General features: G+C 47.2%; 9 protein-coding genes across 13 annotated transcripts; 4 read left to right on the forward strand and 5 right to left on the reverse strand.

The window, feature by feature from the left end:
- Positions 1 to 246: 246 nt before the first annotated feature.
- LOC6548409 (oxysterol-binding protein-related protein 2) lies at positions 247 to 3246 on the forward strand. Of its 3 annotated transcripts, XM_026981050.1 has the most exons (10): positions 250 to 321; positions 400 to 522; positions 580 to 807; positions 870 to 1090; positions 1486 to 1744; positions 1799 to 1996; positions 2057 to 2258; positions 2320 to 2445; positions 2512 to 2735; positions 2796 to 3246. In XM_026981050.1, exons 3-10 carry the CDS (start codon positions 773 to 775, stop codon positions 2896 to 2898), a joined length of 1368 nt encoding a protein of 455 aa, XP_026836851.1. In that variant the 5' UTR covers positions 250 to 321; positions 400 to 522; positions 580 to 772; the 3' UTR covers positions 2899 to 3246. The 3 variants fall into 3 exon arrangements, with proteins under 3 accessions (XP_026836850.1, XP_001976520.1, XP_026836851.1); XM_026981049.1 differs by having other exon boundaries at positions 247 to 522; positions 597 to 807; XM_001976484.3 differs by having other exon boundaries at positions 248 to 522.
- A 79-nt stretch (positions 3247 to 3325) lies between these two features.
- LOC6548058 (PAS domain-containing serine/threonine-protein kinase) lies at positions 3326 to 6856 on the reverse strand. Its single transcript, XM_001976483.3, has 3 exons — positions 6454 to 6856; positions 3759 to 6386; positions 3326 to 3699 (listed from the first exon to the last, which is right to left on the reverse strand). Exons 1-3 carry the CDS (start codon positions 6539 to 6541, stop codon positions 3458 to 3460), a joined length of 2958 nt encoding a protein of 985 aa, XP_001976519.1. The 5' UTR covers positions 6542 to 6856; the 3' UTR covers positions 3326 to 3457.
- A 38-nt stretch (positions 6857 to 6894) lies between these two features.
- On the forward strand, positions 6895 to 10022 carry LOC6548056 (peptidylglycine alpha-hydroxylating monooxygenase). The gene is made up of 8 exons (XM_001976481.3): positions 6895 to 7268; positions 7709 to 7766; positions 7832 to 7919; positions 7976 to 8048; positions 8951 to 9083; positions 9142 to 9190; positions 9250 to 9588; positions 9654 to 10022. The coding sequence occupies exons 1-8, from the start codon at positions 7080 to 7082 to the stop codon at positions 9820 to 9822; spliced, it is 1098 nt and encodes a 365-aa protein (XP_001976517.2). The 5' UTR covers positions 6895 to 7079; the 3' UTR covers positions 9823 to 10022.
- Positions 8055 to 8944, reverse strand: LOC6548057 (transforming growth factor beta-1-induced transcript 1 protein). Its single transcript, XM_001976482.3, has one exon. It carries the CDS (start codon positions 8659 to 8661, stop codon positions 8134 to 8136), a length of 528 nt encoding a protein of 175 aa, XP_001976518.1. The 5' UTR covers positions 8662 to 8944; the 3' UTR covers positions 8055 to 8133.
- Positions 10023 to 10064: 42 nt separating the features above from the next.
- LOC6548055 (putative transcription factor SOX-14) lies at positions 10065 to 16709 on the reverse strand. Of its 3 annotated transcripts, none has more exons than XM_001976480.3 (2): positions 14668 to 16709; positions 10065 to 11802 (listed from the first exon to the last, which is right to left on the reverse strand). In XM_001976480.3, the coding sequence occupies exons 1-2, from the start codon at positions 15214 to 15216 to the stop codon at positions 10345 to 10347; spliced, it is 2007 nt and encodes a 668-aa protein (XP_001976516.1). In that variant the 5' UTR covers positions 15217 to 16709; the 3' UTR covers positions 10065 to 10344. The 3 variants fall into 3 exon arrangements, with proteins under 3 accessions (XP_001976516.1, XP_026836849.1, XP_026836848.1); XM_026981048.1 differs by lacking the exon at positions 14668 to 16709 and adding an exon at positions 13355 to 13706; XM_026981047.1 differs by lacking the exon at positions 14668 to 16709 and adding an exon at positions 13044 to 13131.
- Positions 16710 to 18244: 1535 nt separating this feature from the next.
- Positions 18245 to 19970, forward strand: LOC6548054. The gene is made up of 2 exons (XM_001976479.3): positions 18245 to 19427; positions 19483 to 19970. Exons 1-2 carry the CDS (start codon positions 18690 to 18692, stop codon positions 19690 to 19692), a joined length of 948 nt encoding a protein of 315 aa, XP_001976515.1. The 5' UTR covers positions 18245 to 18689; the 3' UTR covers positions 19693 to 19970.
- A 189-nt stretch (positions 19971 to 20159) lies between these two features.
- On the reverse strand, positions 20160 to 23130 carry LOC6548053 (anaphase-promoting complex subunit 2). Its single transcript, XM_001976478.3, has 8 exons — positions 22986 to 23130; positions 22408 to 22924; positions 22117 to 22355; positions 21875 to 22055; positions 21113 to 21814; positions 20789 to 21052; positions 20488 to 20729; positions 20160 to 20430 (listed from the first exon to the last, which is right to left on the reverse strand). Exons 1-8 carry the CDS (start codon positions 23046 to 23048, stop codon positions 20230 to 20232), a joined length of 2409 nt encoding a protein of 802 aa, XP_001976514.1. The 5' UTR covers positions 23049 to 23130; the 3' UTR covers positions 20160 to 20229.
- A 323-nt stretch (positions 23131 to 23453) lies between these two features.
- LOC6548052 (zinc finger protein Xfin) lies at positions 23454 to 25270 on the reverse strand. The gene is made up of 2 exons (XM_001976477.3): positions 24953 to 25270; positions 23454 to 24893 (listed from the first exon to the last, which is right to left on the reverse strand). Exon 2 carries the CDS (start codon positions 24849 to 24851, stop codon positions 23652 to 23654), a length of 1200 nt encoding a protein of 399 aa, XP_001976513.1. The 5' UTR covers positions 24852 to 24893; positions 24953 to 25270; the 3' UTR covers positions 23454 to 23651.
- A 174-nt stretch (positions 25271 to 25444) lies between these two features.
- On the forward strand, positions 25445 to 26564 carry LOC6548051. The gene is made up of 2 exons (XM_001976476.3): positions 25445 to 25952; positions 26023 to 26564. Exons 1-2 carry the CDS (start codon positions 25542 to 25544, stop codon positions 26407 to 26409), a joined length of 798 nt encoding a protein of 265 aa, XP_001976512.1. The 5' UTR covers positions 25445 to 25541; the 3' UTR covers positions 26410 to 26564.
- The last annotated feature ends 13 nt before the right edge of the window (positions 26565 to 26577 follow it).

Raw genomic sequence — 26577 nt, forward strand, 5'->3', positions numbered from 1 at the left:
TATTAGAGCATTCTATGATGATTCAGAGTATACAGTACTTACAGTACTTACAGTCGCGTGCTTTGGAATTCAGTCCACTCTTAATCATTTTGCAATATATTTTGCTTTACTTCGCTATCAATTTATTAAAAGGAGTGCTTACTGTACTTACATACACAGGCAGGGAGAACCAAGCGTTAATCATCCGTTAATCAACAAGAGTAATCACAAATCGATTCAGCGAAAGCAACCCTGCGAAAGCTCGCTCTTGGAAAGCTGCCGAAAGCTTTCTTATCACTATTGATTAAATTTTCGTGCGCAGCTTATATTTTAGAGTAAGTGGTAGGTACAACACGCAAACACCTCAATTAGCTCAATAGTAAATTCAGCTTCGCCGCGATGTGAGGCGAAACAAAGCAGATCTCAGCGCACCACATAACCCGCAAGTCCAGCGTTCATTAGCAGCAGAAAAATCAATGAGTGACAGGGCCTGGTCACAAGATTACAATCCATCGAAATCGAACACCTAGAGGAGAATAAAAGGTATGAATCGCCAAGGTAAATCCAACAGCCAAACTTATGGACTTATCTCACCTTCAGAGTCTAATCCTGCCCAGATATTGGACTGGCCCACTGTTGGCCCCGCATCACCAATTCCACTCACATGTCTTTCCGTGCGTAAACTTATTGGTCTCCACAACAGAGGGTCAACTAGCAGCCAATTAACCCACAGCGACACTCTATAACAATCTGATTCCAGTCGGTTAAAGCTGTACCTGATTCCACACCAAAGATGGCAGAGGGCGACTACGCGAAGCATGTGGAAAGGTGCGCAGTTCAAGTGACTCCGGGCAACATTACTCATCCCCGCTATATCTTATCACCAACAGAACTGAGCTTCCGGCACCGATGATTTCCCGCAAGGAGGTCAGCATCTGGGCCATTTTGAAGAACTGCATCGGCAAGGACCTGAGCAAAATCACCATGCCGGTCATGCTGAATGAACCACTAAGCTTCCTCCAGAGGCTCTGCGAGTACATGGAGTACGCACAACTGCTCACAGAAGCAGCTCGTCAGGAATGCCCGGCAGACCGGATGAAATACGTGGCGGGTGAGTGTTATCAAGGGTTACAGCTTATCGAACCACCGGTAATGGATCAGCGTTATTTTCCAAAAGTACTTCAATCCCTGGAACTGTCGTGATGTTCAAATGATTATAGACTGTCTGTACCTAGATTAGTTTATATGGCCGACAGAGTGCTCGCTAGTTATGGTTTCTTTATTGCCACTAAAAGATAAGGCAATTACTCCTGAAAACTCGCCAAAACGTATTGTCTGTGGTAATGGATTCCTTTTCCGCACTCTATAATGAGTCTGCATAATGGGTTCAATGTCTACACATCTTAAAATATGCATATATCTTGAACAAAAGCAAAGGATTTATTTCCCTCAGTTCATTTGTAATACATTTGTTCGGGAAAGTTCTGACTCAAAATTATCTTTCAGCCTTTGCCGTATCAGCATTAGCCTCCAACTGGGAGCGCCTGGGAAAACCATTTAATCCGCTTCTCGGCGAAACATACGAGCTGCAGAGGGGCGACTATCGAATCGTCTGCGAGCAAGTTTCCCACCATCCCCCAGTATCTGCATTTCACGCTGAGTCCAAGGACTTCAAATTCCACGGCACGATTAGCCCAAAAATCAAGTTTTGGGGCAAGAGTGTTGAGGTGAATCCGAAGGGAACTGTGACCGTCGAGTTTCCGAAGTAGGTTTCCCTGTATATGTTTTACAGATATGTACTTAGCTTCTTGTTTTTTAGATGGAACGAAAGTTACAGTTGGACTAATGTCAATTGCTGCGTTCACAACATAATTGTGGGCAGGCTGTGGATTGAGCAGTATGGAAAGATGGAGATCACTAACCACGCCACTGGCCATGTGGCTAGTCTCACCTTTAAGTCCGCCGGATCTGGAGCCAAAAACTTGCACCGAGTGGAGGGGTTTGTGAAGGATGCCAGGTAAATATAACTTTATGAAAGTTCGACTGAATGCTAATCCGAATTTTAATTCATCCTTAGTGAAACCAACCTATACTTCCTTTATGGCAAATGGACCGAGTTCATTAAATGCTGCTCCGCCGAGTCGTACGTCCAGTTCTTGAAGCAGGGAACCAGGAAGAACGATGACTACGATGGCTCCCCGAACGGAACTCCAAAGAAGATGTTCTCGAAATTGAATAGTTTTAAACTGAACTCATTTCGCAGCCTGTCCATTCAAGACGTAAGTGTAAGACTTTGTTGAGTTACCCACGTAGAGTATCTCAAAATTTGTTACATTTCAGAGCGATAGCTACCCACCCATGGAGCAGGAAGGCGACATCCCGAAGAGTGACTCTGCATATTCCCTCGACATTCCCGACTCTACGACCCTGTGGAGCTGTAAGCCCAGACCTTCCAACTGTAACGAGGTAGGACGTCTCCCCAGAAGCAATGAATCGCAGTCACTATATCTCCAGTTTACTCCTACATTGCAGTACTACCAGTTTACGCATTTTGCGCTGCAGCTTAACGCCATGGATAGCAACATGAAACCACCGCTAACACTATGCCCTACCGATTCGCGACTGCGACCTGATATACTACACCTAGAGGAAGGGAACTTGGATGGTGCCTCCAAGGAGAAGACTCGTCTCGAGGAGAAACAAAGGCACACACGAAAACAAAGAAAGTCCACCAATAGCGATGACTGGTCCCCCAGGTAAAAAAGTCTGATAGCATTTCTCGAGTCGATTGCTCATTGTGCTTTTACCCATTTCAGGTGGTTTAAATACGCAACTAACCCCCATACCAAAACCGATGATTGGCTTTACAGCGGGGGATATTGGGACCGCAAATACGACAACACCGATACGATATTTTAGAAACATTTTGTAGCGGGCTTACGCTTACAGTATATATATTTGTAAAAAGTTTGCGAGCTGTTTAAACGTAGGAACCATAAAAACCTGGATAATTGTAATGGTTGGCAGGCATAACATTCCAAATCCCGCCGTTTGATACCATCACGTTTATATATGACCACGTGATTGTACGATCTGGTGGGGCTGTTGACTTCAGTCAATCAAGTCGCACAAGAATCCATAATGATATTTAGTTGAACGCTTACTTTTCGTAGTCTCTATGTATGTGTATAGAAAGTTGTTAAATCGTGACGATTCCATATGAAGCTATTAAAGTGTTATTCAGTTATTTGTTGCGCTAGAGCGGAATGTAATTTATTTAATTTGACTTCGACCGATGAAAGCTAACATGCTGGATATACATCATATCCATTAAAACGCTGTGGAGTAACAATTAAATTGATTTATTCATCTACATGCTTTTCCGCCCATATCCTTAATTGTCCTTTCACAAATGTTGCTATTTACATATGACAGTATGCTCAGGTTCGATTTACACATGTACAACGGATTTAGAACTTCATTTTAGATCAAGCATCTTGGGTTTCGTGCTCACATCGTGCAGACTAACTACGTTGTAAGTGGAGACGCAGGGCTGAAGCTTGTTCTTGAATATATCGTTCTCGGATTTCGAGGAGCATATGGAACCCCCGATCTCTGGGTGGCTGGAGTCAGGTAACGAGGCCCTCAGCTCGTGGTTACTTACTGAGGTGTTTAGCTGGAACTGTTTCGCATAAAGTGTGTCCATTTTGTTGTGTTTGGCTAGAACGGCAAAGGGTTCTTTAAAACCGAAATACGCAGCAGACGAAGAAGTACTGTACCTTCATTAACGCACAACTTCTGTCCGGTCCTGTGGGATGCCAGTCTGGCCTCATCGCTGCCCCCAATCGAGGACTCCTCGATGTGGGAGAAGCTCTCCTGCGGTGAAATAGTGGACAGCACCGAAGTGCTGGAATACAGGTAGCCGGAAAAATACAGGTCCGGATTGGCCTCGTGGGCCTTGCATGGCACTATCCACGAGAAACTGAAAGCCGAGGGATTCACCTCCTGGGTGAGCCAGGGATCGGTGATTAACTGATGCATGGTGCAGCGGTACTTGGGATCCTTATTCAGCATGGAGCTCAGCAGAAGGCTCAACTGCTCGGACACCGCTTTCGGTATTTGGATCTCGGCCTTTAATGTCTCCTCCACATCGATGAATGGATTTTCGAAAAACATCAGAACGTACAGAGTCACCCCAAGGGCCCAAATCTCCAGCTCGGGACCCACGTATCTGTTGCCGGCCAGTACCTCCGGACTGCAGTACTCCGTCGTGCCGTAGAACGTGGAGAAGAATTTGCCCTCCTCCATGAAGGTCGCCGATCCGAAGTCAATCAACTTTATGGTGAAATTCTGGTCAATTATAATGTTCTCGTCCTTGATGTCGCGATGCAGTATCTTCTGTTCGTGCAGATAGTTGACGGCATCGGCCACCTGCCGAAAAATGTAGCTTCCCAGTTTTTCGTCCATCAGGGGACGTCGCTCTATGAACGTCCATAGATCCATTCCGGATCCGTGCTTTTCCATCACCAGCTGGTAGAAGAGATCGTTTTCGAACACATCCAGAACGGACACAATGTTCTTGTGGTTCAGGGTCTGCAGCAGGTGGATCTCGATAGGAACTTCCTTGCAGTCGCGGCTCTTGACCATAAACTGGGAGCAGAGCTTCTCCTTCAGAATAAACTTGGTGATCACCAGCAGGCGGTCGGTGTTCCGGAAAGCCATGTTCACATACCCATAGGCCCCCCTTCCGATCTGGCGAATGGACGTGTAGTATTTGCTGTAGTCACCCAGGTACAATTCGTCCTCGTACTTGGACACTAAGGACAGAGAATTAGGTCGGCTGGAGTTTTGGGCAGCCGTGGTCTTTATCACCTGGCCCAGCGATTGCTCAACAGTGCTGGCCATGCTGTTGAACGTGGACGTTAGGTTTGCATAGTTGTACTTTTCGCCGTCCAGCCGAGTGCTGGGGTTTCGGCACACCCAGATGCAGTACACCCGGTTGGAGCATGGCAGTATCTGGAGGAGCACGGAGTAGACTACCTCTATGACGGAGCCATCGGCGTGGATGGCCTCCCCCACAAAGCTTCCGTTAATGGAACTAAGCAGTCTGGTGGCGGGATTGCTGCAGGAGGCATCACAGGTCTCTGTGGACGCGGACTTCGCCTTATCAAGGGACGACTCATTCACGTGCGAGTGCGATCCTGTCTCAAACTCGTCGGCGGGAAAACTGTTCGAGGCATTAACAGGTGTGAGGATGTCATCTATGGTGCAGTCATCTGGCTGGCGGAGGTCGCAGTACAGCCCACTGCTGTTCTCTAGATTGCAACTCAGGTGGCCATCGCCTACCGAAGAATGTTCGTTGTTGGGTGCCGTCCGGTTAGTCGAGCTCTTCTTGCAGGACTGCAGGGAGGAGTCGTTGTCCACGACGAAGGGATCCGTGTCCGGCTCCCAGTCGTTGCTGGTTATCGAGGTGTTGGAGACATTAGGGCTCTTCTCCTCGCGGGAGTCCTTCCCGAAATTGGGTAGGATCGCGGATATATGCATGTTCATTATCTTGTCCTGGCCATATCCGAACATCAACAGTGAGAAAGGCTGGTTGCACATTAGTATGTTCCCTATGTCGTCTACCACAATCAGGCCGCTGAGATTCTGGAAAACCCAGACGGTGATGTTTAACCCGGTTTTTCCCGAGTGGGAGTACCCCGCGGAAGCATCTTCGTCCAGGGCTATTAGCAAGCACAGAGGAAACTTTACATTATCCGTGGTTCGCCCAGTAGCTCTCTGCTTCCGCAGCGTCTTAGGTATTTCACGGCTATCCGGATCGGGCAGCTTTATGAACGGGATAAGGGCGACAATGCTGACGCCAACGACGCTTTCGATGGATTCATAAAAGAATATGGTGGCGGTGGTGGAGTCTACGGAGGTTATCACTCCGGATCTATCGGTGCTGATGTGGCATATGTGCCTCTCTACTGGCTCCGCGACGGCTATATGTCTGCCATCGCTGCTGATCTGCCGGATCCAGAGCGAGACCAGGATTTTGCTGCCCGTCTTGGTCTTCATCTCGATGACCTTTCCACTTAGCAGGACCACCCGGCCCTCGTCGCCTTCGATTTGCATCTCCGCCAGGGAGGAGATGTGGCTCTCCGTCTTGCCGTTGAGCAGGTCAAAGAATCCCTTGTTCCTCAGCTCCTGGGACGTGTAGCCCAGCAGCTGACAGGCCTTGTTGTTCACTATAAAGATTTGTCCCGTGTTCGCGTCGATGGTGAATATCGCCTTGTTCGGATTGATCACCTTCGAGGAGTGCAGATTGGGGGGTGGCATGCTGAAGGAGCTGGCGTCCATCATGTTCAGCATGCCGGACGAGTTTTGGCGACTCTGGGTCTGGGTGCCCATAATAGGGTCATCTGGGAATACATGATTGGTTGTAAATAATTGAGTACCGCTCTTGAGTGTACATTAAGACAGTTTTACCATTAGCACATCGGTTTCTGGAGCACTGGGCATTCGAGCTGCTCAGCTTACCAGCGGCTTGGTCGGTCACGTCGCCCTGGTCCTCCATTTAAACGTCGGATGTTTTCCAAGTGCCAGTGGTTCCAACTTGAGGCCTACAGCTACATCCAAATGAGCGCACCGTAAACATTGGAAACTCTGTTCGTAGAAAATCGATTGAATGGCGCATGCGAAATCGGGAGTTAACCAGTTGGTCGAAAGGAATGCAGCCCCGTTTAGTTGGGCAGGCTATTGTGGGGTTTCCTTTTGTGTTGCGGTGTTCTTAAAACACTGTATCAAAATAGTTGAAAATGACAATTTGCTTTATGTGCTTTAATGCAAGCAAGTGAATTTCCGGTTGATATTTGAATGTACCGCTCATTGCTGGCCTGCAGCCCTGGCGTCGTCATCGATATAATGGCTCTGGGTATCGATTACTGCCCAGAATACACTTACATATATATAAACTGGGCCTAGCTACGTGTGGAAAAATATCGGAGAGAGCAATACAAAACGTATTGTTCTTCCCCAAACAGGAAGGCTTTTCTTCGTTTTCCAGAAAGTTTTCAGTGCAGTGCACACTCGAATAAAGCTCGAACACGGGGAAAATGCCACGTATATTCGAAGTTGCTGCTCCGGTGGGACTGCTCCTGCTTATCGGGATGTTAGGTGTGGACGGCCTTGTGAAAGAGGGGGATTACCAAAACTCCAATTACCAACAGAATCTCGAGTCGAACTCCGCAACAGGCGCAACGGCTTCCTTTCCATTCCTGATGCCCAACGTTTCTCCCCAAACCGTAAGTCCAGCTTCCAGAAGCACTATGCACCATAGATTTCGCTCCATATGGATGAACAGCTTCGGCCAGTTGTACGCATACAATCGCAATCAGATTGAAGAAGTCCCTACATACATATATGTAGATCTGGTTTTCCCCAAATCTTCCCCGCGGGGAAAACCCATAAGTGTTCTGTGCAAAAATTTCCATATGGTCAGTTATACCCGAATACACACGATTCGACACCCACATGTAAGGCCCTGAAACCGAAACCTGTAGATTGCACTTCTCGAACCTGCGCCGTAGATACGATTTGTTTTACGAGGGTGACGAAAAAGGGCAAACGGGCCATTGAAGGCTTACTTATATGTACATATTTCAATAATACTTGTTGCCTAATCCTAGAAGACTGTTCTCTCTAAAACTAAACAAAACTAACAATTATATGTATGCATATACAGCCCGATCTGTACTTGTGCACGCCAATCAAGGTCGACCCAACTACCACCTACTATATTGGTACGTCTCTACGAATGAGAGCCATCCTCTGGAAGTACTTCAACTAACGTTTCTTCCTCAAATAGTTGGCTTCAATCCCAATGCTACGATGAACACGGCCCACCATATGCTGCTCTACGGATGCGGAGAGCCCGGAACCTCGAAGACCACCTGGTGAGTTCGAAGAAATGTTTGTGGACTAGTAAATACAGGCATATTGTTGCGCACAGGAACTGTGGCGAGATGAACCGAGCTTCCGAAGAAGAGTCTGCCAGTCCTTGCGGACCCCACTCCCATTCCCAGGTATGGAAATGACCCAATGGGCCAACAGATAGGCACTACACATTTATAAGGCTGACAATTTACGCGAATGTGAGACTATAGGTCTCTATCGGCAGGCTACGCAAATGGGTTGTCCGTTCTTAATCCAGAATTCCCGGTCGCTGATCCTTTTGCGGCAGAGATGGCACTTGAAGCACTTGGCATGCCACTTGGTGCTCAGCGCAACCACGGCTCGGCGATCGATGGGCTTCTCACAGCCTGAACAGCGGGACGAAAACAGTTCCCGGAAGTGCGACTTGCAGAACAGGTATCCGTTTACTTCAAAGAAGCTCGCCGAGACTAGCGGCTTGCTGCAGCTCACGCAACGGAAACACTTTTCGTGCCACTTGCGCTCCGCAGCAATCACGCCACGCTCAAGGATCGGAATCCGGCACGCGGAGCACCGGGCGGCATGCTTGTCCAGGTAGCACTCACTGCAGACCACGTCGTCCTCCACCGCGAAGAACAGTGTAGGATCCACCACCAGGCCGCAGTCCTTGCAGGTGAAGTGGTGTGGATGGTACGTCTTGCCCGAACTGCAAACTGCTCGAGGCCAAATCTTCTCGTTGCATCTACAGCAAACCGAAGCGGACATACTTCGAGAGAGCCTTCTGATTGAAAAAATATAAATTTTAAGGGGGAAGTTTGAAAGTCACTTTCAATGGCAAAATTTGTCCTGTTGTGACAGAAGAGAACGTGGAAGCTTGTATTACTTTTGATCGTTATTATTGTGGTTTATTAATAATATTCAAAATGCGTGGATAATTCATAAGTAAATCCCTGGCAGTCAACCCAGCTTATATAGAATATTTAACCTGTTTATCGAATGTGCTTATAGTTAATTTGTATCTGCTGGACTAACACTTACTCTTAACACTCTACAGATCATATACGCTTGGGCCAGAGACGCTCAAAAGTTGAATCTGCCCGAGGGGGTGGGTTTCAAGGTGGGCAAGAACTCGCCCACCAAGTACCTGGTACTGCAAGTTCACTATGCCCACATTGACAAGTTCAAAGGTGAGTACTAGAATGCCTTCAATATCAGGAATTATTAATTAAATGTGATTTTTCCCAGATGGCTCCACTGATGATTCTGGAGTGTTCCTCGATTACTCAGAAGAGCCGTAAGTTCCTTGTTACATGTGTAAATGATTCTTAAAATAAACCAGTCCCCTCCTGGCAGTCGTAAAAAGCTGGCTGGAACTCTGCTGCTGGGCACAGACGGACAGATTCCGGCCATGAAGACGGAGCACATGGAAACGGCTTGCGAGGTGAACGAGCAGAAGGTCCTGCATCCTTTCGCGTACCGGGTGCACACCCACGGTCTGGGTAAGGTGGTTTCTGGCTACCGGGTGAGGACAAACAGCGATGGAGAACAGGAGTGGCTGCAGCTCGGCAAAAGAGATCCCCTCACGCCCCAGATGTTCTACAACATCACCAATAAGGACCCCATAATCGAGGGAGACAAGATCGCTGTGAGGTGTACTATGAAGAGTACCCGCCATCGGATAACCAAAATAGGGTAAGTAGCAGTGATTTGAATGCAGCTCGAGCAACGCTTTTAATCGAACTCTGTATCAACGACAGTCCCACGAACGAGGACGAGATGTGCAACTTCTATCTCATGTACTACGTGGATCATGGAGAGACTCTCAACATGAAATTCTGCTTCAGCCAGGGCGCCCCCTACTACTACTGGTCCAATCCCGACTCCGACCTACACAATATCCCACATATCGAGGCGAGCACCTTGTAATCCGCCTAGATCGCCTAGAGCCAGAAAATCAGCTGCGGAAAGAGAAACGAATGTATACTACCTTATTGTCGGCATTATTTTATCGTGTACAACAACTAATGATGGTTTAGCCTCATTCTGTGTCCCGTTCTGTTGGCCACCAATGATTTATGTGAAATATTTGTGCGTGTAAATAAACATATGTAGATAATTCGCGAGAACCGCTGGAGATCCTATCAAGTGAATTCGGGAACAATTAGCTGATCGCCGCAAGGTTAATCCCCATTCGAATGGGGGTTGGCGCATGGCAGGAACCAGCAAGCCCACTACGCAGTAAATGAGAGACTGCTCCGTCGTAAATATTTTCAATGCAAAGCATTTTATTCTCGCGTTTATAGAATTTTTTATTCTCGCGTATGTATATAGAATTTATGGAATATATGGTATTATCTGCATACATATACATATTTTTATATATAATTTGGTGTAAAATTATAAACGTACAATTAGATTAGTTATAAATTACACAAACTTAAATATCTCTCACATTTTATAATAACTTGCAAACTCGTACTTGCTAGTGTTAAACTCTAAATGACTACCGGTTGGCTGAGGCGGCACGTCCTCAAATGTGTAGGCTAGCAGAGCTCCGTTGTTATCGTGTGCGACGTAGTTGAGATCATTGTGTGTTTCAATTACACTTTCGGTGTAGACTTGTTGCGCGTATGTACAAGTGCTCCCGATGGCGTCCGCCTCCACGAAGCTGCCCCCGTTGAAGCCGATCTGGGGCGAATTGGAGGTGGTCAGAATGCTGCACTCGCTGTCCTCGGCGGCCGACGGGATCGTGTTGAAGTCGTCGGCCTGGAATGTGTGCCCACCGTCCGGACCGCCGTAGGGCAGCGTGCAGGTCATGGTCATGGTCACCGTCTGGGGAGGCACCACCTCAAACTCCACATGGTGCGAGGAGCTGTCCCCGCCGCAGTCCTCCGCGAAGCAGTCGTTGCTGTCAGGCACATATGGAGGTCCTTGATGGCTGGCCGAGTGCAAATTGGCGTCGTTCACAATGTTGTCTTCGGAGTCGAACACGGGCTCGATGAGCTGGTTGTCCAACAGGCTGGACTCCACCTTGAGGGTGAGCCCGTCGCTCGAGGGATTCACCTCCAGGTAGGGCAGGTACTGCATCACCTCCTGGGAGAGCTCCTCGCGGTCGATGGGGTTGATGTCGGAGATGTTGTCCATCAATCCTGCGGTGGGATCCGACTGGTTGTGTTGGCTCTGCGCCAGGGAGCTGACCCCCAGCTGCGAGTCCTCGTTGCCACCGAGGAAAAGCGGCAGGAAGCGGTGTACCACCTCCGACAGGTTCTCCCGCGGCTCCAGCGGACCCGAGCTCAGCTCTGAGTGCAGCTTCTCGTCGCAGTCGGCATTGCTGTGCGTGCTTAGAGGTAAGTAATCAGACGATTGGTAGTTTAACAAATTATCGGCTGAGGGTAGTATAATATCCGCGGAGTTGAGCTGCTCAGCAGACTCCAACTTAACTTCGTACTTAGGCTTGGAGGTATCACCCGAGTCGTTCCTCAATCGTTTCGAAGCGGAACCCGATTGACATGTAGAGGTAGATCTTTTGCTTTTCCGGCCGGCAGTGGTGGTTCCATTAATTGCAAGGGTGGTCAGTGAGTTGTTGGGCGTGTCAGTTCTGGCTTCGCAGCCGTCCGCGTCCTGGTTCGGCTTCAGCGATCCCGGGGAGCGCGTCTGCTTCTTCTGGGGCCTGTACTTGTAGTTCGGATACTCGATCATGTGCAGCTTGCGCAGCTTCTCCGCCTCGATGATGTACGGCTGCTTGTCGTCCTTGCTGAGCAGCTGCCACCGGCGGCCCAGCTCCTTGGAGATCTCCGCGTTGTGCAGGTCGGGAGTCCGCTCGCAGATCTTGCGCCGCTCCATTTGGCTCCACACCATAAAGGCGTTCATGGGTCGCTTGATATGGCCGGGAGAATGTTTCTTGGTCTGCAAAGGAAAGGAAAAGGAAAGCCGGGTTTTACAATCGCCTCAATTTAGTTTGAAACTATCAGCGGACTAGCACAGGTGGTAAGACATCTAAGATACTTACAGCTAAGCCCATAGATATTACCCTAGGCCAGACGGAAAGCGTCCAGCGCAAGGAAAGTGAGTGAGTAATATGTGCCCGTACAATATTGAATATACTTCCGGCATTTCGGAGCCCATAAATTACTGCACTCCCTTGTTTCCACAAAGTTGTGGAACAACGAAATTTGCTTCACCTTTCGGAAACCGCAAATGTATAGGCAGATACGCTCCGTTAATTCGTTCATGCGAAAAACACATTTACCTATTGTACCTGCGTATATAAATGCCGACTGCATATTAACGTATCGCAGATAAAGAGTTAGGAAACAAATTCACGCCAGAGGTGTACAATATATAGATAGACTTATTATATAGTATAGTACATCTGAGCAGTTCGGCTGTGTGCCCGACATACGTGTATGTATATACATGCACCTCGTATACCGCCTTGTCTATGGCGGTATGCATGCGTTTGTATCTGTGCGAAATACGTATCCGCAGCGTTTGAAGTTCAATGTCCCTCGCCAAGGTTAATAAAACGCTCCTAAAACGAAATATGGTTTGTGTCTGTGTGCACTTGTATTGAAATGTGTCTCTGCTCGCTGTGTGTTTCTGTTCGGCTGTTGAGATGCTCGGACAAGTGGGTCCGCTTCCTGGTAGCCCCTTCATCTGGTCCCTAATCATACCGACCACCCGACCATCCCAACCAACCCAACCATCCGATCCAGCCTGATATCATGTGATGAGTGCCCATCTGGAAACTGGGCTCGCGAGGCCAGGAAGACCGACTTGGAATAGGTCATAGCGGTGACGCGCCGCCTCGTTTGGCCAATGTGAATAACCGTTTTATTCGCGCCGCGAGAGACGGCAGAAACCACCTATTAATAGCGTTAACTTCGACCTTGCAGCAGTTCGTGCACCTCGCGAGTTCATCCACATCCGAAGCAGAGGCGATACCCTTGGCGCTCCGAGCTGAACCGAATCGCGCTGCGAAAGCTGAGCGGGCTGTGTGGAGCAGACGTGGTATTGGGGCCGACGGGATGCGATGCTCCATCGGCCATTGCCTCAGCCATTGCCACTGCCACTGCCACTGCCACTGCCACTGCCACTGCCACTTCCATTCTGTTGCCTTTGCCCTCGCAACTCTGCTCCGAACTCACTCTCAATGTCGCCGACGTCGTCAGTCAGACGGTTCAGTTCAAGTCTAATAAGCAGCCCGACTCTTGTAGACACAACACAACACACTCGCACTCACACCCTGGCCCAAAGCACACACACACACACACACACACAAACGTACACAGATACGAGGAGCAGGGAGCAGAAGGGCAGAAGTTGCAGACACCCGCATCCGTGGGACACAGATACACATGCAGCGATGTATCTATGTATGTGCGCTCGCTCTTCGGGGAACAAGTAAAAGTGATGAAATGGGGCTGGGGCTGGGGCTTTCGATTTTAACCGTTCTTACGCTTAGATCCTAAGGTCATCAGCTCGAATACTATATTAAACACGCTTTCTGCAGCGCAGATAAACATGTAGTCGCAGAAGTCAACGACTCAGTTCGTGTGCACCCGCTTCCCAGTGCCCTGTTGCCTGTTCCCAGTTCCCAGTTCCCAGTTGCCAGTTCTATATATGCGAGTAATACGCAATTGAGCGTTCTGTTCGTGACGCCAAAGGCGAAAGGCAAAGGCAAAGGCGAAGCCATTGCCTCCTCCATCCGTCCGCACTAATAACCGTAAAAAACAAACTGCTAAGCAAGGTCAATGCACCAAATGTGCTATGGCTGCTATACACATGGTGAGTCGTACTGGAATACTACGCTCATTTGCTAAATTTCGACTTTCCAGTTATGTAGATAGTGCGTTCTTGATTTCCACGCCGAGGTGGTCGGTAAACAAGATGACGGGTGACGAATAGATCGACGGGTAGATCGCCATAGGGAACTGGCGAGCTGTACCGACGAAATCATATCACCATACAGACGTATTGCTCACAAAATATTGACGGATAGTACGCCCGACCAACATATCCATCCGTACTCTGGCCCCAGATACATGTACACACATATCTACAGGCTACAGCACATACATACATACATACATATATGCAAGCTCGACAAATACTGTGAGTCATCGGGGAAGCGAAACGCGAGTACAACCGCCCCGTAAATGAAATGCACGGGGACAAAAACTGCACTTCCACGCGCTCCGCGAATGAGTCCGTGTATCTATGTATCTATGTATCTATGTATCGATGTATCCATGGTCGGGACTCATCAGCACTCAATGAGACAGTGCAGCTGGAGTAACCATCCATCAATCCTGGCTATTTCGTCATAATAAGTCAGCAGTGAGTTTAAGCTACAATTCGATTGCTAATCTGCTGGTATTTGTAAACAAAGAAAATAATCGCAAAAACTTGAATCTAATCTCGGCGCATCTTATCAGTCAAACTTTTGTTGACCCGCCCGGTCTATTTGCAAAGTATTTTGTGTGGGCTCTATAAGTAGGTCTGCCTGCCGAATATCAACTACGTTCGCCTTGCCGAGACAGCTGGGTGCGATTATCTACATAAATGGCTGCCATTAGAAGCGATAAGAAGCGCATCGCTGGCGTGATGATGACTTCACCAAATGCATCCCTGCCTGCTGGGACACAAGTTCTGCCCTGGGTCGAATTGATCTCTGGGTAAATGGTATGGTCCTACCTCCATTAGAGCTCAAAACCGTCAAGCACCTAGAACTCGATCCCAATTTCCCTCAGTGTAGACAGTGTTACTCACTCGAGTCGCATCCGAGTACGGGGTGCTGGAGTTGACAGGAACCCGTGCAGATCCGAACACCAGGCTGGAATCGATGCCGTTCATGCTCAGTGTCATTTCATGGCCGCTGTGGCTCGGAGATCTTTCGCCGTCCATTTCGGATTCGGGTGGGGGGGTGTCGAGCTGGCTGGTGCTGGAGCTGGGGCTGTAGTCGGGCCTGTAAGTGTGGCTGTGGGTGTGGGTGCTCCGGGGTTCCGGGGTCTTGGGGCTCTTCGGTGCAGCTGCAGCAACAGGCGCGGAAGGCGAAGCCACAGCCGCTGGATGAGTAATAGCTGACTGGCTTTGTGTTTTTTTTGCTTCTGGGGTTTGCGCTGGCGAAGGCGATGGCGATGGCGAAGGCGATGGCGAGAACGGTGGCAAAGTGTGGGGTGGTGAGTCCGCTTTCGGGGCTGGATTCCTTCGCTGGATGGTCGCTGGTCTGGCTGGGGTGGTTGCTGGAACCGTTGGCACTGTTCCGGGGCGCAAGCTCAATGGTGGTTCGGTGGTGGCCTGGTTGGGCTTAGCTATCATCTTTCAGTGCGTTTGGGGCCGCTGCTGCAACTGCATCCCAGTCCTGGTCTCTGTGTCTCTATCCCAGCGATGATGTCCCGATCCCCGCTGGAGCATAGTAGCCGAACCAGTGGCAGTGGGTTGCCGATAAGGCGGAGTGCTCCGGCTCTCCGGGGCTTTATCACGGAATTATGTGGTGGGCACTGTGTCTGCTCTGGGCTGTATGCACTATGTGCACTATGTGCTTATGTCCGTGGTCGCAGTAAGATCGGGCTGTTTCATTTGGCGCACACTGCTGCACATGTGCGCTGCGCGTGAGTGTGTGTGTGAGTGCGATTGTGCCTGTGAGTGTGCACTAGGTATTGCTCCTCAAGGTGAAACTGGTTCCTCGTTATTTATTTATTTTTTGCTGTTTCGCTTGTTGTTTTGTTGTTGTTGCTTTTGGTTTTGTTGTTGCTTTTGTTGTTTGCAATATTCCAAGACTCACGTTCGCTGCGTCCGTGTAATGAGCTTGCATAGGTGTGCGTGTCGCTCCCTCACTCTCGCACTTGGTAAATTTTATTAATTTATAAATGCACTGAAACTGAATTAAATAGATTGGCTCGCATTTATGTGCAGAGAGTTACACACGTATGTAACGATATGCCCGTGTGCCCGTGTGCATGTGTGTATCTGTGTGTGGTCACTACTAATACTGCTGCACTCGCGCTTTCGACTGTGTTTGTTTGCTTTGCGTTTTGATTTTGAAACACAAATGTTTTGATGTTTTGATGTTTGAGCTCCAGCTGGTTCCGAATGTTTCTCGCCAATCTCGGTGTTATCACTCGACAATAAGCGGGATCGGTTGGTTTCACATATGTATCTCAGCTCTTTGGCTGCCACGGTTTACGCACACAGGTGCGCAGACAGCGTTTCTAGCCTTGGCTAGACTTAGTTAGTTCGGATGGTTCTGCACGCCGCGCGATGAGGGACTTATTTATTATTGCTCTCCGTGTCCTGGCCAATCTACACTAAACATCGATTCGAATCCAACTGAATCCCAACCGAACTGAACTGTGAACTGAAGAAGCACCGAAAACGAAACTCTCGGCGCAACGCAACGCAGAGCAGCGCAGCACAACGAAACCGAAGCGATGAGATACGAGTTGGTTTTGGATTGGAAGTGGAATCGAAATGGACTTGCTGGAGTGGAGTGGAGTAAGTGAAGAACCGAGCGCGACGCGAGCGAATAAACTACGCAAAAGATTTTACGTTTTCACGTATTTTCTTGTACATTTGTGTATTTGTGATTTTGTTGTACTTGTTTCCTATGCAGCCCCCATGTACTGCGCTGTATGTAATTATGCATATATGCCTTGCATATACAGCATATATGGCTCCGCTCTATCAGTGTGGGTGTGTGTCTGGTGTGTGTGTGTTTGTGATTGTGATTGCTTCCCGACCAACGTCGATCGCTCACAGCTGTTCAAGTGAACTGACTGCAAAGTTTACGATTTGAGTCCCCAGCACGTAGATACAGATACATGCACCCATACCAGCGTCGGATACACGCGCTGTCGCTGTGTGCGTGCCAGAGAGCGAGAGAGTGTGTGTGTGTGTGTGTGCGGCCAGACTCGATGGGTCAGGAGCGGACTTGCGGTTAGTGCGGGCAGCGGTACAAGAGCAGCTCATGCCTTCCTTGGTTTTCATTTAACAATTTTCAAGTTATTACAATCAGCATAGGATTCAGTTCAGTTCATTCAGTTCCCTTGTATGTCAGCAATTATTCAGAGCGCCCCTGTGGCGGGCGCCACCCGCACTTCGCCCCTGCCTTTGTTGATATCAACTGTTGCAGTAGCTCTGCCAGCTGGTGTGTGAGTAACTGGACTTGCGGGGCGCTTGTGCAGGAGGGGGTCTACATCTACGCTTATGAATCAGCTGTTTCACTGTGTATTAATCATATGGCTTGATTAATCTGTACGTGTGCTTGTGCTGTGTGCACATACGAATCGTACACACGGCGAAAATAATACACATGTATTACGTACATATATATGCGTGTAATGTATGTGCGCATGCATATAAATCTGACTTCTTATTTCAGACGATTCCCGAACGCTTTTAAGTGCGGAAAATCTGAATATTATACGTAAATATCTGATATTATATGTATACCTACACATGCATACATATACATATATATTCATGCACTATGCTGCCATATACAAGATCTCGTATAATATGCAAAAATGGCGTGCAGTTAACGTAGAACACTCAAGTATTATGCGATAATATTGAGATAACTATACATATCGACAGATACAAGTACGATGTACATATGTACTCCATGCTTTTTATCTACAGAATGACGCAGCGGAACATGCACTTGCATTTTCATACAGTGTCAGGTAAAAATATCGGTTAAAGAACCATGTACATGCATTGTACATACAAGTATGCATGATTTAATTGTGCTCCGACACACGGAAGTAATCGAGTTGATCGCTGCGACCGCAATATTTCATCTTAAGTTTTAAGGCTGCGAAATGTTTCGAAATATATTCAAATTTTATTTTCAGTTCATTTATTACAAAATATACAAATGTTTCTCTACAAATTTCTTCTAATTGGAGTAGTACAACTTGATCTGCACCTTGATGTTCTATGTTCATCGATGACTCCGCAAAAAACAGAACGATGAATCATCAATCATACAGAACATGATCAATTTTAATTTATGATCCATTAATTTGTACATCAGTGTTACATCAGCTTTAAATAAACTTAAACATTCATCACCAGATTTTAATATTGTTGTATTAAATAATTATTAAAGCACAATAATAATCCGAATATATTTTAATTGAACTTTAAAATTATCAATGACGGAGATAAATAAATTTTTCAACATTTTGCAAATTTTCAACCAATAAATACACAATATTAAAATAAAAAAAACATTTTATATTGCTTTTAAATAAATAACTTTCTTAAAAACCTTTTATTAATCGAACTCGATAGCCTCACTAAAAAATCCACAGAATGTATTGCTTATCGATAGACAGCAGTGGGCCATTTTGAATGTGAAAAATTGTTCGGGTGCGAGAGTGAATGGTCACAAAAACAACAATACCCAAGGTGATTCAACGTGTGTTATCGATAAATTTTCAGCTCTAGTGAAAAAGTATGGAACTATTCTGGTATAAAACGTGTAAAACTCTGAATATTATTGTGCCTGGACTCTATATATCGCTATATACGCTAGAAACAAAAGCAGAACTAGCTTACAACTGAAAAACATTAAAGTGCAAAGGATCGGATGCACGACATACGTAACATTTCACAATATATGTGCGTTATTTCACTCCATATTACATTAGTTAATCGCAGTAACCATGGATAAGTGTGTCCAAAATTAAGCTGGCCACCATGCCCCCCAAAGCCAAGTTCAAGAAAATGGCCATTCACAAGGGATTCCCAATACACCAAGAACATACTTGTGTCTTTAAGTTCAGATGTCGAAATTTCACACCCTTATGGGCGCGCTGTTTGACCCCTTCCTCTTTGTTCTCCGCCTGATTGCAAAAATGAGTTCCCCCATCTACGAGCAATATCGGTGCGGGCCGTCACGTCCCATTTCCGCTGGTTCACGTTCCCTGTGGAAGCCAAACAAGGTGCATCAGGAGGCACCCGAGGTCAAACCGCTCGAAGTCCCCGAGGATTTGAGGATCCCAACCCTGCAGCCGGACCCCCTAAATCCGCTGGCCACCATAATGTCCTTCAAGCTAATGGCCATGGACGTAGTCACTCAAATGCAGACCGCCCTGCACAAGTGTGTCAACGCCCAGAGTCCGCCGGGCGCCAAGATGGCGGGAATCGAGCTGGACGCCTTGCGGCGTTGCGTGCCGTCCTCGTGCTACTTCTTTATCGACCTGCATCCGCACCACGGCTTTAAGGACACCGCGGAGGACTGCCCCACTAGTCAAGTCTCCAATGACCGAAACAACAACGCAGGCAGTTCGGAAGCATCGACTGCTAAGAGCTCCTTGCAGCGGCAGCGTAGCATTTCTGAGTGCAGTGAGGACAGCTTCATTTGCTTCGAGGACGATGCAGAGGAGAATGATGAGGATGTCGCTGATGAGGATGATGATGACGACAGCAGCGTGCAGTTTACAGCATGCGGCGAGGATGGGGATACCGAGGAGCTAAAGGCTTGCCAGTGCAGCAACGACAGCTCGATTCCCGTCAAGAAGGTGAGTTGATACGCGGCATAAATTGCCATAACTAATAAACTATTAATGCCCACAGGTTCGTTTCAACATTAAACCCGAAGTTCACGTAATGCTAGCCTGGGACTACGCTTATCGGGCTGCCAGGAAGAGCGAATGGCAGGTAATGGCGCGAGATCGGGATCGCTTTCAGCAGCGGATCCGACGTATTTCACCCATTCTGAACGCCGTCCTGACCTCAGTTCATCGAGAACGTGTCTATCAGGCTCGATTCTTACATAAGGACTAGCCGGTCCGCATACCTGATGTAACTTTTGATGTACAGATTACAGTTTAGAACGATTACACTAAATTAAGCACAAGTTATTTGCGTGTATAAAGTGATTTAGCCACTGCGTTCGTGATTGATTTTATGAAACCAAAAACTGTTTAACCCTGTAAAGTATATCAAAACCAAGTACACTTTTCTTCGCCTTTAGTTTTAGAGCCCTAAGAAGTTTGAATTTGTTGATAACGGGATTAGCATATACGTTAATATAACTTGAAATAAATTAAGCATTAGACGTATTTTACCATGTGTTCTACTTTTCATATGAGATTGCTTGCACTCTGTTTAGAATTCCCAAGCCAAACAAGTTTGGGCAAACGCTTTGTGTGTACGTGAGTGAGAGATAAGCTCAGAATAGAAATAGATAAGACGACAGTTTGGAAAAACCAACGTTAAACATGGAACAGTACATTTCATAAACGTTATCACGTTTATTCTTTATTTATTTCATGATTTCTTCAGTCGTTGGCAACTTGTGATTTTGGTAATCCCCGAAACTTATTTTGCCAATTGATAAACTCCACCCGAGAATATAAGCTTGTGCTCCCTAACTTTTCGCTGCAAAAAGTGTTTCAGCTCATCCTGAGTAAACTCCACTCCGCCGCTGTGGGAGGCAAACAGCTTTAGCATCTGGTGGATTCGGTCGATTGGCATGGAGTCCAGATTTGTGAGCATTCCAACAATATAGGACCAAAAAACCTGCGAGGCATAATAGCATGAGAAAAACCGAAAAATGGCACTGTTCACCACACTTACTTGGAGTTCTTCTTCCCTTTGATCGCTGGCTGAAGCCATTGCGGATTCCAAATCCTCTTCATCAGCTTCTGCGAGACTCATGTCCTCGAACTGAGACTTTTCCGATTCCTTTTCCAGCAGAGTGAATATTCCGGGTGCCGTTTCCGAGATCAATCCGTGGTTTTGCCAAAAACTCAGACGACGACGTAGTGCAGAGGGTGGAACTTTCGTAATGGAGCTAAGATCCTCGATAGTCCATTCATCTGAAAAATGCAATATGCGGTTGTAAAATGAAGAATCTGACTGCTAGGTCGAAACTCACTCTTATTTTGGAAGTGGTAGATAATGACCGCTAATATGGGGCTCACAACCATTTCCATGGTTCTGTCCCCGATCTCGATTTCAATATTTACACGTCCAGTCACTGTACGCCAGTTAAGCGTACGGTTTCCCTTGTACGCCTCATAGGCCTTGGTGTACTTCTTGAACTCATTCTCAATCTCCTCAGGAAGTTGGAGGCTTTCTTTATTGAAGGACGGCCAAAACTGGGCAGACACAATCAGCGAGGAGATTTCGAATAACTGATCTAGAATGAGATGGTTTGTTTAAGGCCAAGTATACATCTTGAAGGTTAAAAGCAACTCACTTTCAGTTCGGTTGCCATCGCTGTGGATATGCGCGTTAATTCGCTTAGAATCGGTTACGTCTTTCAACATCACCTCACAGCTGTGCAGCAGTGATTCGCCAAAGCGGATCTTCAGCAATTCCAGATTTCGAATTTCCTTTTCGGAATTGAAATCTAACTGGGCCAGCAGTCTATCCGCCATTAGATTGCGATACTCTGTCATGAACAACTCCTTACTGCCGTATATGTCAACCACCATTGATATAATGTCGGCCGACCTCATCTTTCGCGAGCTGTTGTACTGCATGATGCTGGCATCTATTCCAAACGGATCCGGCTCCCAATTTTCCCAGTTGCTGAACTCATCGGCACCCGAGTCCTTGCACTCCTTAATTGATTCTCCCTTGGCGAGTTCCTCGGACAAGTCCGTGGGTCCCTCTTCAGTCAGCCCTGTGACTACGCGTCGCACTGTGTCGTTTCGTTTCCTCAGGTAATCTTTGATTGGTGCCGTTACCATCTCTAAGATGACTCCGGTGCTATCCAAATGGCGAATAGCTTTGATGGCTGCCACGTAGCCGGTTAATATGTCCATGGTGTTAACGCCAGGATGCAGAATCCTTGCCTCTAGCGAGCTCCTAAGGGATTCAGTGAGGTAGACTCGCATATCAATTTTCTCCATGCAGATCTTCAAGTCATCTATAGCCGGAATGGAATCTGGATAATCTGTTTAAAAAAAGAATACATATAGTTATGGGTCTTTTGTCTGATTTTAAGGGCTCATACCAATTATTATGCTGAAGAATTGACCAATAACGCTTTGCGCAAAGGTTTCGTACATAAAGTAAGTCAGTTTAACTTTGAAGGACTTAACAGACTCGGGAACTTCGATATCGCCTATGCTGTCCTTAGACTTCCATTCCGTGAATATGTTTGTAAGCCAGGACATTATAACATCCGACAGCCACTGCAAAGGTAGTTAATAAGTGTTCCAAGATGACAACAGAAGGAAATCCCATTTCACTCACAGTTTCAAGCTGCTTAAGATGACTTCTGTCGAAAATGCCCATGCATGTGTCGTTGATGTGCTCCTTGATTTTGAGCTTGATCAGAGCCGTTAGAGCACTCCCAGTTAGACGGTCTATGAGGTTCATCTCGAAGAGTTTCATGTTGGTCTTGTTAACCATATCCGTCAACTTTTGGCAGCAGCACTGCTCTGCGTCGAAGTTGCAGCCAACGCAGAGGAGCTCATCGAAAACATCTGAATCTGACGGCGAAAGTGAGTATGGGAACTACAGGGTTATGTATTTAATCCATACCAACTGTGGTCAAGGCGAGATTTGAGGCCTTGGTAAAGAGCTTAAAATGCACCCAGTAGAAGGCTCCAACGACCACACTGAAAGTGGGTGGCAGTTGAGCCAGCAAGGAGTCCCTCAAGCTGTTCTTGATGCCATCCTTCTGCATGAACTTCACCGTCTTTGCAGCGGCCTTTTCCTCGGTTCCAATTAGCTTGATCAGCCTCGGTTTCACCTGCATCAGGCTCTGAAAGCCGTCATGTAGCTCATTGATGGCATCTATGAACTGGGTGAACAATCGGTTCTTATCGGGCAGGGCTTCTATGGCCAGAGCTTGGTCGTCAATCCCGCCCTGCAATTCAGTCGAGACCAAGCCGGCATGGAAGTGCTTCCAGAACTTGGGCACCAGGACATTCCGAATGGCCGATTGTATTTCCAGGTCCACAAGCGCCGCGAAGGTGTCTATGCTCCCCAACATCTTGAGGTGCTGGCGAACATTTTCGTATACCTTCTCATCAACCGGATCATTGGATATGGAATTCTATACAAATTTCTGAGTGCTAGGGCCAACATTTATTAATGAATCGAAGGAATAAACCTACCGCTCCACCCAAAACAGGAAAGATTCTCAGTACATCCGCCCACAAGGCGTCAAAATCGCACATAGTTTGTGTGTTTCTTTACTTTAGGCAGTACACAACTGCTGGAAACTCGAAATCAAATGCCAATGGAGATGGCAGTGTTATTATCGATAAAGCGCTTCTATCATCCGAACCGATAGACGATGATTCTTGGATTTATCAGATATTATATATCTATTATTCATTCTTTCATACCATTCCTTACCATTTTCCAAATTCCCACCTGATTCGAACCCATATAAGTCCATTGATGAGCTACCACCTTCTCATCAATTGTCCCATAAATATATACAAGAGTTTTACTAAAATAAATTATATTAATAGATACGGGGAGCTTAGTAGCCAGAAAGTAAGAAACAGCAAGTTTTAGAAATACTGATGTATATCTTATGTTCTGGCAAACACAAACAGTTAGAGCTAAAATTAAAATTGCATACGACCTATTTACATACATACAAATTGAGATTTGAGAGCCAGCGTTGATCTTTCATAGGAATATAGTTGGATTGCGAATTTATTTAATTTTTATTGTACTGTGTGCCTCACCCGACACACGCCCGTGTGGTAGCCAACATAGATTGGATGCGGATGCCAATGGCTAGCGACTTAAGGAGTATAACTATGAAACTATCGTATTTTCAAATGCGTCTGCTGGTGCTTTTTCAAGTGGTCGCTCCTCACAAACCGGCGACAGCACTGCGAACAGGCATAGGGCTTCTCCCCGGTGTGCGTTCGTATGTGCCGGTTGAGGTCGTCCTGCCGCTTGAACCGCTTCTCGCACTGCCGGCAGTGAAAGGGCCGATCCTGGACGAACTGGGGCATTCCGTACGTGCCGGGTCCGTCCGCCGGCGGTAACTGGGAAAGGGTATTTACCATTTCTTCGGTCGGCTCGTATTTTACCTGGGGCTTGGCCTGGTTAAGGAAATCCGGCAGCTGGCTCTGGTTGTGGCCATGATTCTCCAGCTGGTGATCGGGAGTAACTATCTGGTACTTGTCGCTGTGCTCCGGCCGCTCCAGCTTGATTTTTATCGGCTTGTGGTGGGTGTCCATCATGTTCGCGGGCTGCTGGTGCTGGTTCTGATGCTGCAGATGGTGGTGTTCCATGCTTGGATCCCCACAACCAACCATGGCGGCAATGAAGTGGAAGCCCGAGTCCGACTCCGACTGAGTTATCTTCTTCGAGGGCTTGAGCCGGACTACGCCACTGCTGCTTGGTACCGATCGCTTCGGGGTGCTGCCCTTCAGCTGCCGGTCATGGGTAGCCAGGTGCTTGGTGAGGTGGTCGCTGCGGGAAAACTTCTTGGTGCACTGAATGCACTCGAAGGGCTTCTCGCCGGTGTGCGTCCGGAGGTGCCGGTTGAGCTCATCGGAGCGCGTGAATCCCTTGCCGCACTTGGGCTCGCTGCAGACGAAGGGCTTGATGCCCGTGTGCCAGGTGAGGTGGGACCGCAGGTGGGAGCTCTTGCCGTAGCTCTTTGTACAGTTGTCATACGGGCAGACGAACTTGCGCTTGGGATCGGAGGCGTGCGGCGTGGCTATTAGCTTTACACTGGGCAGTATCCGGATCTTGGAGCTGCCGTTCCCGCCGTAATGCGAGTCATCCTCCGGCTCAGTCTCAACTCCGTGATGGGGCACATTCTCCAAATTCGCCTCGTCGTGCTTGAGGTCCCCGAAAATCGTCGAGGCCTGCATTCTCAAATCGGACGCCTGCTCGTGTATGTTTGCGCCGCTCAGCGTGGGAAACGCTGGTGGTTGTTTCATGGGTTCTATGGGCGTTGATGTCGTCAGCATTTGGGGTGTGGGCGTGTTTGGTATTACTTGTGACATTGCGCTTACGTTCGGGGCCCCCTAGCGCCCTATCCGGAGTGTCTGGAATCGAGAAGGGAGATATTGTACTGCCAGGTGCGCGACTACCTCTTCCTAATTACCCAAATTGCGTTTATCCAAAACTACACTCCTGTACAGGAAACTGTGTTTAGTGGGCGTCGGCCTAGGATTTATCAGTTCTGTGGAGCCTCGTCACCATAGCCAGCACGGAAAACGGTTTATAGTCGTTCCGGGCGTCCCGCACACATTTTTCAATTGTTTTCGGTTAGCGCGAATACATTTTCCAGCGGATTTGCTTATTTTACTTTATTTTATTTATATACTGAAGTACATCTATTTAATTGCGATGAGATATATCGACTAGTCGATAGGTGCAAAATATGTGACTGAATGCGTGTGCGGAGCTATCGGATTCCAATTGTATAGTTATCGATTGCTCTTACTTGGTATTTAGTCAAATAATTAGAACTAAATTCTTAATTGACATTAAGCAACCAGTATTACCTGGAGTAGAATAACTTTCTTTTTTATGGATCAACAAAATATTCATTGCTTGCCTTGTTTCAAAAAGTACTAAGACAAATACTGAAAACAATACAATACAAAATGTATCGATAGTTTCGACTCGCCCATCCCCAATCCGCACTGCAATTAAATTCAATGCGTATTTACAATTGTTAGTTTGCTGAAATGCCAAATAAAGCTGAGGAGCTGGGCGATACGCAACTGACCAAAAGACAGAGGAGAAAGCAGACGATTTGGACGCGGGAGAAGATCGCCAAGCTAATCGAACTTTACCGCTCATCGGATTGTTTGTGGAACCACCATTCCGAGCTATATAAAAACAAGGATTGCAGAGCTAAGGCCATCGATTCTATATGCGTCTCGCTCGGGATAACGAAACACGACTATGGCAAGAAGGTGCACAACCTGCGTAACCAATTCAATGCGGAGCTCAAGAAATTGGAGAGGAGGCTTGAGGAATCTGGAGGAGATCGAGATTCCGAGAAGGCTTGTCGATGGGAGCATTTCAAAACGCTGATGTTTCTGCGATCTGTTATAGAACCGCGACCAGGATATCAACAAGGTCCTTTAGGCAAGGTGGGCTTCGTAAATCGAAATCTTTAGCCCATAAGCTAACCAATTTATCCTGGGTTTTGGTTTTTGGTAGAAACTGGTGTCGAAACTGGACATGTGCTACCCAGATCAAGATGTGGAGAAGCAGAGTCAAACCTCAATAGAAAGCCTGGAATCCATGATTATAGAGAACGATGCAGAAACCAGTGAGCCTCCAAAGCTCAGCGAACCCATTCCCATGCCTCCTGAACCTGCGCTGCCTTCGAAGTTCTTTGATCCAATTCGACCAAACGAAGCTCCCGCTGCTCCCGGTCCCGTCCACATACCAGCAAGTGGTCGGGATCAATGGGACGCTTTTGGAGAACTAATAGCCAATGAATTCCGCAACCTGAACTCTGAAGTTTCGCGCAAGAGGCTGAAGCGGAAAATAATGCAAGTTATGCTGGAAGTCGGAGAAGAGGATGATCTTGCAAGCAGTTGATTGTAGAATTATCTACATGTTTAATACAGTGGACACCCTTTTAAATATAAATCTTTTATAGAAGCAGCATACAGATCATTCGAAGACTTCATCGCAAGACTTTGTATGTAAATTGTATGCACCGTTCAATATAAAACGGAAGTGGTTAAACTTTGCATTGTTAAGCTA

This window comes from Drosophila erecta, unplaced genomic scaffold (genome assembly GCF_003286155.1).
Source record: "Drosophila erecta strain 14021-0224.00,06,07 unplaced genomic scaffold, DereRS2 tig00000092-arrow-pilon, whole genome shotgun sequence".
Classification (NCBI taxonomy): domain Eukaryota; kingdom Metazoa; phylum Arthropoda; class Insecta; order Diptera; family Drosophilidae; genus Drosophila; species Drosophila erecta.

What these genes read in the sequence shown, in the direction of transcription:
- LOC6548409 (XM_026981049.1), top strand. Translation starts at nt 773, where the DNA reads ATGGCAGAGGGCGACTACGCGAAGCATGTGGAAAG. An exon ending in TACGCGAAGCATGTGGAAAG is followed by an intron (nt 808 to 869) that starts GTGCGCAGTTCA and finishes TATCACCAACAG; the next exon opens with AACTGAGCTTCCGGCACCGA. An exon ending in CCGGATGAAATACGTGGCGG is followed by an intron (nt 1,091 to 1,485) that starts GTGAGTGTTATC and finishes ATTATCTTTCAG; the next exon opens with CCTTTGCCGTATCAGCATTA.
- LOC6548058 (XM_001976483.3), bottom strand. Translation starts at nt 6,541, where the DNA reads ATGGAGGACCAGGGCGACGTGACCGACCAAGCCGCTGGTAAGCTGAGC. An exon ending in CAGAAACCGATGTGCTAATG is followed by an intron (nt 6,387 to 6,453) that starts GTAAAACTGTCT and finishes ATGTATTCCCAG; the next exon opens with ATGACCCTATTATGGGCACC. An exon ending in GAAGTTGTGCGTTAATGAAG is followed by an intron (nt 3,700 to 3,758) that starts GTACAGTACTTC and finishes TTGCCGTTCTAG; the next exon opens with CCAAACACAACAAAATGGAC.
- LOC6548056 (XM_001976481.3), top strand. Translation starts at nt 7,080, where the DNA reads ATGCCACGTATATTCGAAGTTGCTGCTCCGGTGGGACTGCTCCTGCTT. An exon ending in AACTACCACCTACTATATTG is followed by an intron (nt 7,767 to 7,831) that starts GTACGTCTCTAC and finishes TTCCTCAAATAG; the next exon opens with TTGGCTTCAATCCCAATGCT. An exon ending in GACCCCACTCCCATTCCCAG is followed by an intron (nt 8,049 to 8,950) that starts GTATGGAAATGA and finishes AACACTCTACAG; the next exon opens with ATCATATACGCTTGGGCCAG.
- LOC6548057 (XM_001976482.3), bottom strand. Translation starts at nt 8,661, where the DNA reads ATGTCCGCTTCGGTTTGCTGTAGATGCAACGAGAAGATTTGGCCTCGA.
- LOC6548055 (XM_001976480.3), bottom strand. Translation starts at nt 15,216, where the DNA reads ATGATAGCTAAGCCCAACCAGGCCACCACCGAACCACCATTGAGCTTG. An exon ending in CGTACTCGGATGCGACTCGA is followed by an intron (nt 11,803 to 14,667) that starts GTGAGTAACACT and finishes TTTCCTTTGCAG; the next exon opens with ACCAAGAAACATTCTCCCGG.
- LOC6548054 (XM_001976479.3), top strand. Translation starts at nt 18,690, where the DNA reads ATGTCGAAATTTCACACCCTTATGGGCGCGCTGTTTGACCCCTTCCTC. An exon ending in GCTCGATTCCCGTCAAGAAG is followed by an intron (nt 19,428 to 19,482) that starts GTGAGTTGATAC and finishes TAATGCCCACAG; the next exon opens with GTTCGTTTCAACATTAAACC.
- LOC6548053 (XM_001976478.3), bottom strand. Translation starts at nt 23,048, where the DNA reads ATGTGCGATTTTGACGCCTTGTGGGCGGATGTACTGAGAATCTTTCCT. An exon ending in TTCCTGTTTTGGGTGGAGCG is followed by an intron (nt 22,925 to 22,985) that starts GTAGGTTTATTC and finishes AAATTTGTATAG; the next exon opens with AATTCCATATCCAATGATCC. An exon ending in ATTCTTCAGCATAATAATTG is followed by an intron (nt 21,815 to 21,874) that starts GTATGAGCCCTT and finishes TTTTTTAAACAG; the next exon opens with ATTATCCAGATTCCATTCCG.
- LOC6548052 (XM_001976477.3), bottom strand. Translation starts at nt 24,851, where the DNA reads ATGTCACAAGTAATACCAAACACGCCCACACCCCAAATGCTGACGACA.
- LOC6548051 (XM_001976476.3), top strand. Translation starts at nt 25,542, where the DNA reads ATGCCAAATAAAGCTGAGGAGCTGGGCGATACGCAACTGACCAAAAGA. An exon ending in AACAAGGTCCTTTAGGCAAG is followed by an intron (nt 25,953 to 26,022) that starts GTGGGCTTCGTA and finishes GGTTTTTGGTAG; the next exon opens with AAACTGGTGTCGAAACTGGA.